The sequence below is a fragment of the Podarcis vaucheri genome (genome assembly GCF_965113315.1).
Source record: "Podarcis vaucheri genome assembly, chromosome: 17".
Lineage (NCBI taxonomy): Eukaryota > Metazoa > Chordata > Lepidosauria > Squamata > Lacertidae > Podarcis > Podarcis vaucheri.
The window spans coordinates 42,565,905-42,580,121 of NC_138755.1; the positions used below are offsets into that span (position 1 = coordinate 42,565,905).

The 14,217-nt window shown below is 48.8% G+C and overlaps 1 protein-coding gene across 1 annotated transcript in view; it reads right to left on the reverse strand.

The window, feature by feature from the left end:
- Positions 1 to 6,735: 6,735 nt before the first annotated feature.
- The window catches only part of ATP1A1 (ATPase Na+/K+ transporting subunit alpha 1), a 31,495-nt gene continuing 24,013 nt past the window's right edge, over positions 6,736 to 14,217 (reverse strand). Inside the window, exons 12-23 of the mRNA XM_082205936.1 lie at positions 13,776 to 13,968; positions 13,211 to 13,386; positions 12,782 to 12,918; positions 11,702 to 11,852; positions 11,374 to 11,542; positions 10,800 to 10,954; positions 10,033 to 10,156; positions 8,791 to 8,936; positions 8,542 to 8,672; positions 7,778 to 7,879; positions 7,463 to 7,554; positions 6,736 to 7,036 (exon numbers count right to left, since the gene is read on the reverse strand). Of these exons, the coding sequence (XP_082062062.1) occupies positions 7,008 to 7,036; positions 7,463 to 7,554; positions 7,778 to 7,879; positions 8,542 to 8,672; positions 8,791 to 8,936; positions 10,033 to 10,156; positions 10,800 to 10,954; positions 11,374 to 11,542; positions 11,702 to 11,852; positions 12,782 to 12,918; positions 13,211 to 13,386; positions 13,776 to 13,968 (1,605 nt within the window). The 3' untranslated portion in view covers positions 6,736 to 7,007. The remainder of the gene's footprint in view (positions 7,037 to 7,462; positions 7,555 to 7,777; positions 7,880 to 8,541; positions 8,673 to 8,790; positions 8,937 to 10,032; positions 10,157 to 10,799; positions 10,955 to 11,373; positions 11,543 to 11,701; positions 11,853 to 12,781; positions 12,919 to 13,210; positions 13,387 to 13,775; positions 13,969 to 14,217) is intronic.

Sequence of the window (14,217 nt, forward strand, 5' to 3'; positions counted from 1 at the left end):
CCTGTGCAGGGAATTAAGCGCATATCTCCCACAGCTGTTTAGTGATGCTTGTTTTTAATTTCTTTTTATTTTTTTTATGCTCTCCTTGTATGGTTTCATTTTTTCAATGTTGTAAATCGCTTTGATGTTTTGCGATTTAGCGGTATAGATACACCTTTGTAAACATATGGGGAATGAATGAATGAATGCAATTCAGTGTAAACAAGTGTAAAGTGATGCACACCAGGACACACACACACACGCACACACACACACACACACACACACAGCGGTACCTTGGCTCTCGAATTTAATCCGTCCAGGGAGTCCGTTCGACTCCCGGAAGCGTTCGAAAACCAAAGCACGGCTTCCGATTGGCTGCGTTGGACTTTCGGCTTCCAAAAAACATTTGCAATTCGGAACACTTACTTTAGGGTTTGTGGCGTTCGGTAGCTCAACAACTTTGTCCTGGTTTCCACTTTGGGGAATATGGCAACCCTACCTATACCCTAATGGGGGTCTGAACTGGCAGTGAGTGACCAGGAATGAGGCCTTGGGGCCATAGTGATTGATCCCGATCCTGCGAGCAGCTACAGTAGAAGTTAAATTCCCTCTTAGGAAGGGAAAATAAAACTGTGAGTCTCACAATGCGCTCGCATGAATCTACGGTGCAATCAAACCTGAAATCTCGTGGTGGTGTTGTGTAGAAATTACTAGGACTCAGGGATATCTCCATTAATTTCAGCCTGCAGCCGCCTTATATAAAGCAATGAGACCTGGATAGCCCTGATAGTGTGCCCTCGGTTCCCTCTTTGTCTGCTGAGATTGGGAAGAAACTCAATGCCGAAGTGAAGCAGAGGTTCCTTTGCTGGGATTCACATTTCATGTGCTCGGAGTTCGGCACACGATCCCCTGGAAGGGACCGTGATACCTTGAATCTAGTATCAGCTCCGCGCGTGTCACCTGCCTCCGGTTGCAGCTCTGTGCAGGCGGCAGCTGCCTGCCGGATGATAACAAGCCTAGATAGGCCTTGGCTTTGTGTTCCTCTGAGGAGGTCAGTCCTGGTATCTGTTACTTGCCAGCTCAGTGCACCGCCAGGGCCAAGCTGGGGCTGGGCGGGGGAGAGCACGCTTCACGCAGGAAGGAGGCCAAGTCATCTGATCCATAATTGATTTATTCTTCTAAAATGTACTCTTGCGGCATGTCAATGAACAGCTTGACGGAGGTAAGGAAAAGAACAGGGGCCTTTGTCCACCTAGCAGGAACAAAGGGCTGCCTATGAGCTCGTGGGCGAGAGTCTGACCCAGCAGAGATCAGCTGGCCTTGGCTTCCTGCTCTGCAATTATTCAAGGCGAAAAGGCGGAAGGATTCCAAAATGCTCTGGGGATGTGGCAGCCGAGGGTCTCAGAGACGCATGGGCAGATTCCCAGTGAAGATACAGTGGAACCTCGGTTCCGGAACGCCTCTGTTGTCATACGTTTCAGTTCTCAAACGCCAAAGACCCGGAAGTAAATGCTTCCGTTTTCAAATGTTTTTGGGAACCCCAATGGGCAACGCAGCTTCCACTGGGTGCAAGCAGCACTTGCAACCAATGGGAAGCCGCGCCTCGGTTTTCGAACATTTTGGAAGCCAAACGGGCTTCCAGAGCGGATTTCGTTTGAGAACAGAGGTACCACTGTATACAGAAAGTGTCTTCTCGTGATTCTGGGATTCCTTTGAGCTTTTCCTCACTTTCTCCCACATCTTAACTTATAGCCTTTTGACAGCCATCCCTAGGTTTCTTCTAAGCAACAGCTTCTCCCATAGATCTGTAGATGCTTTGTTGTTTAGTCGTTTAGTCGTGTCCGACTCTTCGTGACCCCATGGACCAGAGCACGCCAGGCACTTCTGTCCTCCACTGCATCCCACAGTTTGGTCAAACTCATGCTAGTAGCTTCAAGAACACCATCCAACCATCTCATTCTCTGTCGTCCCCTTCTCCTTGTGCCCTCCATCTTTCCCAACATCAGGGTCTTTTCCAGGGAGTCCTCTCTTCTCATGAGGTGGCCAAAGTATTGGAGCCTCAGCTTCACGATCTGTCCTTCCAGTGAGCACTCAGGGCTGATTTCCTGAAGAATGGAGAGGTTTGATCTTCTTGCAGTCCATGGGACTCTCAAGAGTCTCCTCCAGCACCATAATTCAAAAGCATCAATTCTTCGGCGATCAGCCTTCTTTATGGTCCAGCTCTCACTTCCATACATCACTACTGGGAAAACCATGGCTTTTACTATACGGACCTTTGTTGGCAAGGTGATGTCTCTGCTTTTTAAGATGTTGTCTAGGTTTGCCATCGCCTTTCTCCCAAGGAGCAGGCGTCTTTTAATTTCGTAACTGCTGTCACCGCTATATGTATGTAAATGCCGTACACATGGCCCACACCACTCCCCCCCCTCCCTGATCAGTCGTAACTCTCTAACCAGTTAGCAAGTGAATACAGCTATTGAAAGGTATAGGTGCTTGCAAAAGAAAAAAACCCAAACACACCTCACTATTTATTTAGAGGTTTCTGACTCATGCTATTCAAGGCAATAAACAATTTTAAAAGCACGATTTCATATAAAAACAGGCATAAAAGATAACCTTTTTAAAATCTGCGAGAGGAAGTTGGAAGAGAACTCAAGGCAGCTTTGGAAATCCAGCCCCAAATTGCTTAGTAATTCAAGATAGCTAATGGAGGCAACAGAAGGGGTCAGATTCCAAGAAGGGGGGGCGGCGGGGGGGGGGAAGAGATCGGCCTACTGTAAGCGGGCCACTATAAAGTCCAAAAGGACAGGAGGGTTTGTTTGCACTTAACCTTGAATTAGACAGCACTTTGCTAATAGCAGGGCCTGCCTGAGCTCCCCCCTCCTTACCTCAAAGGAGGTCTGTGCAGGAAGAATTCACCTATAGCGGCTGTCACCTGTCAAGGGGCCCAATGTGTGCCCCTTGTGTGCACATGGAAAGTGGTGTGAATGGGGAAGCCCACCTCCTGCTGATGAGCTAGTAAGGGTGAGAGACAGCAGCGTGTTGCTCATAGAATCCTAGAAGAGTTGGAAGAGACCCCAAGGGCCATCGAGTCCAACCCCCTGCCAAGCAGGAAACCCCATCAGAGCACTCCTGACATATGGTTGTCAAGCCTCTGCTTAAAGACCTCCAAAGGAGGAGACTCCACCACACTCCTTGACAGCAAATTCCACTGTCGAACAGCTCTCACTGTCAGGAAGTTCTTCCTAATGTTTAGGTGGAATCTTCTTTCTTGTAGTTTGGATCCATTGCTCCGTGTCCGCTTCTCTGGAGCAGCAGAAAACAACCTTTCTCCCTCCTCTATGTGACATCCTTTTATATATTTGAACATGGCTATCATATCACCCCTTAACCTCCTCTTCTCCAGGCTAAACATGCCCAGCTCCCTTAGCCGTTCCTCATAAGGCATCGTTTCCAGGCCTTTGACCATTTTGGTTGCCCTCCTCTGGACACGTTCCAGTTTGTCAGTGTCCTTCTTGAATTGTGGTGCCCAGAACTGGACACAGTACTCCAGGTGAGGTCTGACCAGAGCAGAATACAGTGGCACTATTACTTCCCTTGATCTAGATGCTGTACTCCTATTGATGCAGCCCAGAATTGCTACCTTCACTGGCCATGAGGCAAGGTGAGGCAACGGCCTCAGGCGGCAGGATCTGCAGGGGCAGCAATTCCGGCCTCCAAGAGGCTGCTGCTGTGGTGGCAACAGCTGCTGTGGCCTACTGGAGGCCAGATCTGCTGCTTCCGTGCCCCCTCTGCAGCGGCCTCTTGGCAAACAGAAGGCACCGCTAGTTGCCTCCCATCTCTAGGGATGAAATGGCTGGGGCTGCCCTCTGGGGTCTCCTGAGCTGGGCTGTTCCCCACCCCGCCCACAACAACCTTTGATTCCCACTTGAACCATCAGGTAAAGTTGATTCGATTCCCCCCATTCCTCCTTGTTCCCAATGGAGGTCTCCACTCACCCCTCCCTTCTCTGGCTGGGGCCATTTTGCAATTTGCCTCACGTGGCAGAATGTCTTGGGCTGGTCCTGGCATTAAAGGTAAAGGTACCCCTGACCGCTAGGGTCCAGTTGCGGACGACTCTGGGGTTGCGGCGCTCATCTCACTTTCAGGCCGAGGGAGCCAGCGTTTGTCTGCAGACAGTTTTTCCAGGTCATGTGGCCAGCAGGACTAAGCCGCTTCTGGCGAATCAGAGCAGCGCACGGAAACGCCATTTACCTTCCTGCCAGAGCGGTACCTACTTATCTACTTGCACTGGCGTGCTTTCAAACTGCTAGGTTGGCAGGAGCAGGGACTAAGCAATGGGAGCTCACCCTCTTGCGGGGATTCGAACCACCAACCTTCTGATTGGCAAAGGTCCTGGCATTGCCTCCCCCTTTTCCCCAGCGGCAGCTGAAAGGCTGTTCTTGGGGACAAAACTACACAAACCCTACACACTTTTTCCACCTGCTGTTCTGTGCCTGGCTGTGATGTTCTAAAGATGGAGGAACTCTTGCTGATACTAACCATCTTGAGCGGTAAGAAGACTGAACGAGATAAAGGAAAGCTCATCTGGTTGGTGTGCAGCGCTTGTAACGCCAAGGTTGCAGGTTCGATCCCCCTATCGGACAGCTGAATATCCCTGCACTACCAGGGGGCTGGCCTAGATGATCCTCAAGGTCCCTTCCAGTTCTACTATTCTATGAAACTTTCTACTGCATGGTCCAGTTTCACTGAATATGCATCTACTGCACACTGTTTCCATCCACCGGCTTCTCACGGACCCTGTGGAACAACTCTTTTGTTTGCTCTATTCTCGCTGCATGGCGTTGCTTTCAAAGTCTCAATTCCAATATGTTGCTTTCTTCTGTCTCCGTACTTTGGGGAGAGGAGGGGGTTGGAAATATTGTTATTGTTGCTTTCTTGGTTCCGTTATACTTGAAAATCAATTAAAAACATACAGTCGTACCTTGGTTTCCGAACAGCTTAGTTCTCAAACGTTTTGGTTCCCGAACGCTGCAAACCCAGAAGTGACAGTTCCAGTTTGCGAACTATTTTTGGAAGCCAAACACCCAATGGGGCTTCCGCGGCTTCCAATTGGAGCTTCCTGCAGCCAATCAGAAGCCGCACTTTGGTTTCTGAACATTTTGGAAGTCGAACGGACTTCCAGAACGGATTCCGCTTGACTTCCAAGGTATGACTGAATGTTTTGAGGAATACGTGGTTCAGGACCTCCTGTTTAAGACTCTAACCAGCCTGCAACAAGAGTCATGTAGCAGCATGGGTGACTCTTCCTTGTGAGCGCCACGTACCTGCCCCCCCCAACACAACTGGGATGGAAATCTCAGACTTGGGGGACCTTTGTACTCTAGCTAGGCTGTGCCCTCTTCAAGTGCTTTTCCCTGACTGAACTGTGATAATACCTCTGGCTTGCCAGGATGCACAATGGAGAGATAAGGATGAAGGGGGTGGAGGAATCTCTGGAAGTTTGCCCAGACGGAATGCAGCCTGCTGTAAAAAGCGGAAAGTCAAATCCAATTTGCCGCCTGCTTCTCTTGGCTCTGGCCCTCTCACAATCAGTGTGCTTTGCGGTTCTCAGGATGAAGAGAGACTGCCTACCCTGCCATACATGGAAACAAAACCGCTGAATGCTCTACAGGGGAGGAGGAAGGGGTTTCAGGAAAGTGAGCAAAGGGAAGTTTCCCCTTCCCCCTTCCGAATCCTCCATGCAGTGCAACCTCGTGGCACTCGTTCTTCTCTCTGCCACACCAACCCCCCCCCATTAATCAACTGGGAATTGCAACACAACTCTGTTTTCCCCCTTCTCAATGTCCTGTGAACTCACAGATCTGCTGGGCCATTTTGGAGTATTCTTTCCTGCTTTAATTCTACAAACTAATCTACTTCTGCCCAGTTTCCCAGCTGTGCAGGAACCAGTGTCTTATTTTTTTGGGCGCCCTGGTTTCATTCCAAACCAGAACCCAAGTTTGGCATTTGCAAGTGTATCCCTAGCATCTAACAGGAGCAAGTCACTGATCCCTATCTGAGCATGTGAGTAAGGGAAATCTCATGGGCGTGGGCCAATCTGCACTCTTCCCAATCCCTGCTTTTTCTCCTGGCTCATTTCGATGAGGAAAAGGGGACACGGAAGGCAGAAGAGTCAACCTCGCCAGGATTTTCAAGAGAACAGGGCGGCAGCGGCTCAAGGAACACCTCCAGGCAAAAAGAAAGGCAAAACTGGGGACAGACTTTACCTAGACAGACATGAATTTGATTAGTGTCAAACCTCGGCTCCGAAACGCCTCCGGTTTGGAACGTTTCGGCTCCCAAACGCTGAAAACCCGGAAGTCAATGTTCCGGTTTTTGAACCTTTTTCGGAAGCTGAACGTCCGACACGGCTTCCGCTTGTGTGCAGGAAGCTTCTGCAACCACTTGGAAGCCAGCGCCTCGGCTGTCGAACATTTTGGAAGCCAAATGGGCTTCTGGAACGGATTACGTTCGACAACCAAGATTTGACTGAATATGGTCAGGATCACTTGTTTCTAAAACACACATATACTGTTATGCAGATGACGACACCAAAACAGGCGTCGTGTGTCAGAGTTTTGGGCCACCCCTTTCAGGGGTTTTGCCCACTACTGCCCGAAGCCTCGGCTTCTTAACGAACGTGTCCCATGCTGGTTGCCGCAGCACCCGTTTTGCGCATGTGCACAATTACCAGGAGCAAAGACACGAACATCCTCTTATGATCCATCTTTATTTGTAAAAGTCCAGATATAAAATCTCATTGTTTCTTACAAAAACAAAAAGGCACATTTAAAAACTACTCCCGCCTTCCACTCTCACCCCTGGACTCTGGTGGGCACCCCTATCCCCCTCCCCCCATTCCATGCTTCTTCTAGCTCTCGGCCAATCGCTTCCACCCCCTGCAAGGGCTCCATCTTCCTGCATTCCAGAAGCTCACACAGCGGAGAAGTGTCAGAGTGCAACCAAATCTGGCCAGTAGTATTCTAGTAGTAGGTTTCCTTTTCCACCCAGCCTGCAGAGAAAGAAGGGGGAAAGATCCACATCAAGCTGGGCTTCTTCTTTCTCAAGTTTGCTGCAAGTCCTCAAGATCAGATGCAAAAAGTTAACCGATTCTTCTATCTAATGCCTCTGACTGATGTTAATCGTTGTGAACTATTATGCCTACAATCCAAGCCCCAGAACATCACCTTGAGGGCTTTTTCTCCATCTTGGCAGAGCTATGAACTAAGGTAGTGGAATCCACATTTGATCCACCCAACGAACCCCTCCTAAATTGTAAAAATGCTTGCAGCATCCGTGCATGGACTGTACTGCTTACTGGCTAATGCTAAATTACTTTGAGTGCCTCATGTAACAGCCCCCCTCACGCTGCCAGACCCCCACCATGCAATGTATGCACACCACACAATAATAACGTTGCCAGACACCAGACTCTTACCTCCAGGGCTGCGTCTGATGATGAGTTTTCTCACTTCATCATACACAAAGATGAGGAGAGAGTAGGGGAAGGCACAGAACCACCATGTTGGTCTGCAAGATAAGAATTCCAGTTTTAATACATACTTGTATGAGGTTTAGATGAAGTCTTCAAAAACAAGTGCCAACTTACAATTTAGGATAATCCCAGGTCTTTAAAAACAAACATGACTCAGTCAAGGAATCAAGAGTGGTAGAAATTACAGCAAGACCAACCACAGCAAGAGAGGGAACGCTCAGATAATGATCAGCTTCAGGCAGCTGATTTACTACTTACTTGAGAGGATACATCCTCAAAGCAACATCCATTCCAGGGCAGTAAGAGAGGAAAGCTGCCAGGGCAGTTTCTTCAAAGAGACCAAATATCAAGATCTTGTTCCTGTGGAAGTTTTAAGGTAAGTTAGCCCTCGAAGAGGTAACCTTTCTTCACAACCCTGGTTTCTGAGTGGAAATGAGCACAACCTACAGGGCTCAAGTTTTCATATTTACACTTTACCCTTACTTTTTCACCCTTTCCTCTAAGGCAGTGTTTCCCAAACTTGGGTCTCCAGCTTTTTTTTCTTTTGGACTACAATTCCCATCATCCTTCACCACTGGTCCTGCTAGCTAGGGATGATGGGAGTTGTAGTCCAAAACCAGCTGGAGATCCAGGTTTGGGAAACCCTGCTCTAAGGTAAGCTTACCCTGCGGAGTTTGTTGTGACTGGAAAAAAGAGAAGGGCAGAACCAGGCGTACTCCCTGAGAAGGCTGAAAGTCAGTGACTCTGACCCAGAATCCCCCAGAGAGACATGGATGCAGAGGGATTTGAACCCTGGTCTCAGGTCCTAGACCAACACACCAACCACCCCAACAGTGGCTCGGTTTGGCAACCTGGTTTCCATTCCACATGACATCTGGCACACTGCGTTCAGCATCGGCCACACAGAGCTATTCCTATTTTAATTTCAATCTATTGTTGTCTCTCCCGAAAGGCTCAAAAGCCAACACACAAAAACTAGCTGCTGGGAAAGGGGGGTTGGTTGTTGGCAACTCACGACTCACTTCATTCCTTGCTGGAAAACAGAATTCCTTCTGGTCTTGCAGATAACCAAGTCTGCCCACTGCACCACCACGATGCTGACGAAGAAAGCTGTGTGGCAAGTGAACTCCACAATTTTCCTTTGCTCGTAAGTCTGAGGGATTAAAGCAGAAGAGAGACTGTTTTCAAACTTTGTCCTTCCTACTTGTGGCCATCCACAATGCAGCTAATGTAACTCTTTAACAGTCCTCTTAAGCTCTCTGAAAACTCACCCACTGCTGTCCGTAACTATCCTCCACATCATTAATCCACCGGTCATCCCATGACACTCTAATCCCCAGCAAGGTGGACGGCAAGAAGCCATTCTCTGCAAGGATCACGAAGTAGGTGAAGAAGCCTCCCAAGGCCTGGATCATTCCTATGCAAGGGTAGCGGGAAGAAGGGGAATTAGTTCTCCATGGGCAACTGCTAGAAAACAACTCTTTGAATTAAGAAACACCTGGGACACCGATGCGGAGGCCTCCTCTCAGCCAATCTTCAAGGTAAGAGGGTGAAGCCGCGCCTGTGCTACAAAAGCTCCAGCTGCATTTGCATTGAGCTACTGTTCTGATGATCTCCTTGTAGGCTGAGCACACGAAGGGCACGTCAGCTATTCCCCATTCTCAACTGAGACTTCGCTGTGCCCCACCAGGTCTGCAGCCCAAGAATGCACACCTTCTAAATTTCTGGCCATGCCTGCTTTCTTCATCATCCTCTGCACTTGAGGACCGGCTGCAGAGGAGCCAGTTAGTTCTCTGAACTGTGTAAGTTAAGACTACCAGGAAGTTTGAAGCTCTATGTGATTCCGCCCTCCCTCCTCCCACTCCACACATTATACAGTCATACCTCGGAAGCCGAACGCCTGGGGAGTCGAATGCTTTGGCTCTCGAACGCTGCAAACCCGGGAGTGTGTGTGTGTGTGTTCCGGTTTGCAAACATTCTTTGGAAGCTGAACATCTGCTTCCTACTGTGTGCAGGAAGCTCCTGCAACCAATCGGAAGCCGCGCCTTGGTTGTTGAATGTTTTCGGGAGTCGAACAGACTTCCAGAACGGATTCTCTTCGACAACCAAGGTATGACTGCATATTTGAAGCTCCTAATTGGCTAAAGTAAGATTACACAAAGCAGCCACCTCCCAGTAGCAGGTCATGTGTGAGGGTCCCTCCCCACTGAAACCACCTCTTTCCAGTTTTGACTATGGCCCCCTCTGCCCCCTTTCGTCTCTTGCTCAGGATACAGCAATCGCCCACACACTGCCAGAAATGGCACAGGGCAAAGGTTAAGGTGCAGGTCCACACCCCAAGCCCTCCATTGCACTGTGCCAACAGTTGGATCTCCCACATGCAGGAAGATTTCATGCGCCTCGACTGTATGGACCCCTCAAAAAACTTCCACCAATACGGAAGGGCCAAAATTCCACCGCATGCAAGCTGCAATCTGTCCACCTCTGGGCCAGCCAACTGGAAGCTTCCTTACCGATCTGACCGTAAGCCATGCTGATCAATCTTTCATTCACCAGCTTGTCTGTCTTGGGGTTTCTGGGCTGCCTCTTCATGATGTCGCTTTCTGCCTGCTCATACGCCAGAGAGATGGCAGGAACCTGGGGAGGGAGAGAGCATCAGATATAACTTCACAAGTTTCATTTCCTGCATGAATCTGTATTGCCCATGCCAAAATAATGATAAAAACACAAGGGGTTTGGGGAGAGGGAAAAATTCAGTCTTCCTAAGCAAGCATTTTAGAAGACCTGTGCAATATGAACAAAGCCTTAGGAAGGATGTAGGCTATTGGGGGCAAAAGTGCTACAAAAGTTTCAACAAATAATAAACCACACCACCTACCAAGTCAGTCTCAAGGCAGCGAACAATACATTTAGAAACAGAACATCCACATTAGACTCAATACCCTGCTCTGCACTGATAACCAGATCTCCACAGGCTGCAGCACTAAGGCAGCCTCATCTGGGATAGGCAGGGGATGAGGCTGTTAATGTCAGGGTCATGGGTTCGAATCCCACGTTGGGTGGAAAAAAATTCTGCATCGCAGAGGGTTGGACTAGATGACCGTCAAGGTTCCTTCCAACTCTACAGTTCTGGGGTTAGTTGATTGTAATGATCGACTAGAGCAATAGGGAGGAGTATGCGCCTTCAAGTAACTTGGCTTCTTCAAGTTGTTTAGGGCTTTACAGGTCAGAACCAAAACCTTATTTATGGCAGAAATAAATAGAAAGATGACTTACTAACCATATCAGTACCCAAGTCAATACACAGGATGGTGACTGTACCCAGAGGCAGGGGAATGTTTGCGATGATGAAGATGAGGAAAGGCGTGATTTCAGGGATGTTACTGGTCAAGGTGTAGGCAATTGACTTCTTCAGGTTATCAAAAATCAGGCGGCCTGAGACAAAGGAAAGGGGAAGAAAAGGACTGTCTTCACAAGGTCCCCAGGACTAACGTCCACACAAGCCACTTAGACAACAGGTTTCATTTCACACTGATGTAGATAGGAAAGAAATCACCTCAGCAGACTAAACTTATCTGAAAGCAAAAAATAATCTAGTGCTGAGGAGCAGGAACTGGTTCCACTTTGCTGGCCAGCATTCAAGTCCAAGGAAGCTTTCAGCACACGCACACACACACACGCACACACGCGCGTGCGCGCACACACGCACACACACACACACACACACATGGAGCCCCAGGTACTGAAAGTTATTGGGACACCTGGAATTTGACATGTGATGGGAGGGAGGAAAGGGAAGTGTTCTGCTCCTTGCATTCAGAACACCAACCCAGCCACAGGAAGGAGGAACTCACCTTCCTCGACCCCAGTGACAATGGAGGCAAAGTTGTCATCCAGCAGAATCATGTCAGCTGCCTGTTTGGAGACATCAGACCCGGCGATACCCATAGCCACGCCAATGTCTGCCTTCTTCAAAGCAGGGGAGTCATTCACACCATCTCCTGTGACAGCTACAATGGCACCCTGGAAGGAGAAGGGGGGAAGAAAAAGGACCTTCACTTCCCAGATCCAACCTGCACACACATTAGATTAAGCTGGAATAGCCCCTTTTCTCCCCCCAATAGGCTTCACCCCCCCCCCAGTTTAGCACCATCAGCGGGAATGAGGGTCCCCTCGGCTTGCCTGGCGCTGGCAGCCTTCCACAATGATCAGCTTCTGTTGAGGAGAAGTTCTGGCAAAGACGATTTCCGTGTGGTGTCTCAGGATATCATCCAGCTGCTCACTGGTCATGTCCTTCAAATCGGTGCCATGAATGACACAGGCTTTGGCATCTCTGGGATTTAAAAGAAGAGAGTTTTGAGAACTCCTAAATGTTACACCAAATCCTGCCCCTTCCCCCTCCAATGTGGGCAGACTCTCAGCCAGACTGGGCCGCTGATCATGTTCATGGTTTTAGTGAAGAGTCCACTTGGAAGACCAAAGTGGCAAAATACAATATTCTAGTATAAATCGACATGGCGCCTTAACACTCTGGGCGCACCATACCCCTTGTATATGCCTGCCTGAACATTGAGTCCATGTTGGTAGTCCCCCATGGATGAGTCATGGTTCATATCCACCAGGAACTGATGGGCGGGGTATAAATAATAAATTATTAAGTATTATGGTATTATGGGCTCAACTTTTGGTTGACTTCAGCAGGACTCCTCCCTGTTGAACTTCCAGTGCCTTCAGAAGACTTCTTATTACAAACACACCTTGGAAGTCCGTTCGCCTTCCAAGGCATGGCTTCCAATTGGCTGCAGGAAGCTCCTGCAGGAAGCCACAGAAGCCCAGCAGGACGTTCAACTTCCAGAAGAATGTTCGAAAACCGGGACAATCACTTCTGGTTTTCGATCATTTGGGAGCCGAGGTACGACTGTATTATTCCAGAAGGCATTTTAACCAAAGCCTGATTTTGCAATTTTCACTGAATTTTATGTTTTCTGTATTGTATTTCTTACACACCACTTGCAAGACGATTGTAGCCGAGTGGTGTGTGTGTATAATTTTATTTAAAACAAAAAGATGAAGTCCGCTCAATTGAGAGATGAAGCTGCAACACAGCTTACTCAACATGCTGTTTTCCAGTTTTCTTCACATATCTCTTAACACAGATACTTGCTGTTAAAATTCTGGAATTTACAAGGCGACTGGCAGGACCCCCCACCCTCCCTGAGACAAGCTCTACGGTCCGTTTCCATCCAGACGGCTTCTCAGTACCTGGGGTTGACCTGGCTGACTGGGATGTTGAGGCGGAGAGCAATATCTTCCACAGTCTCGTTGCCTTCAGAGATTATGCCAACACCCTTGGCAATGGCTTTAGCTGTGATTGGATGGTCGCCTGTCACCATAATGACCTGGAAGGCAAAACGGGGCGACATCAGTCTGTGGCAGCTAGAAACGAGATGGAGGAAACCCATCTCTTCAAAATGCCACTGTCCCTGAGCAGAGAGGCGAGTGTTGCAGCAGTTTATTCCAGAGGTAGGACCACCACCAGCAACCGTGTTTTCACACTTGCTTCTGAGATGGAAAAGCAGTTGACAGCTGTCCCTGGACTGAACCTTCCTTGGCACACAAATAAAGCCCCTTTTCTGTGTTCCTGGGTGTTGTGGATTTACTATTTTAGAGTGACGGGGAGAAGTGGCTTACCTTTATTCCAGCACTTCTGCATTTGCCCACGGCGTCAGGCACAGCAGCGCGAGGAGGGTCAATCATAGAAATCAACCCAACAAAGCAGAGATTCTCTACTGGGAAGTTGACTTCATCCGTGTCGAACTGGAAGCCTTCTGGGAACTGCTCATCGGGAAGAGCCAGGTGGCAAAAGCCTGCCGACAAATCCAATTGAAATGATTTCACATGCTCTCTTAATAGGGGAGCAGGTGCTGAGGCTGGCTATTTTGATTGCTAAGATGCCCAACAACATTGGAGAAACCCTTGTGGAATCCGGCGTTTGGGCTCTGGGGGAAGCGAGTGGAAAGTATTATTCAGAGAGAACCGGATTCTCTCCTTCTATGTGAGGCTGCAGCAAGCATTGAAAGCTTACAATAAACAAAGCCTGACCCACGTTTCACGTTATAATCTATGCAAAGCTACAGAGCCCAGCATGCGTTGCTCTGTTTCACTCAAACGATTTGCAAGAGTGATTTCTTGGCTGTACTAAAGCAAGCACATTATTCTAAGACAGACCTGGAGAGGAGTCCACAGAACACCTTACCTAGCACTCTCTCCCCCAGGCCTCCCAACTCAAGGTAGGCATTCTGAAAGGCATCTTTCGCTTCTTCGTCCAAGGGCTGCTCTTTCCCGTGGATGAGGATGGTGCTGCAACGGTCCAGGATTCGCTCCGGGGCTCCTTTCATCACAAGCAGGTACCGCGATTCCGATGTGTTTGCATTGTTGTGGATCGACAGCTGCATTAGAAAATGGATTACAGGGGCAGCGTTCCATCTATGAGGGTGGAATGCGCTACAAAGGTCCACACAGCCTCAAACATCTACAAAGCTCTTTCAGACAAAGCCGCAACCTGACTGGCATGGAAGGAAACCGCACCGGAGTTAAATACAGAACCAACCTAGCTGTCAGGGCAGGTGTCGGGAGCAGTAACTCACAAGGTATGCGTGAAGTTAACTCTTCATTCAAAGAAACAAACATCTCGGCCT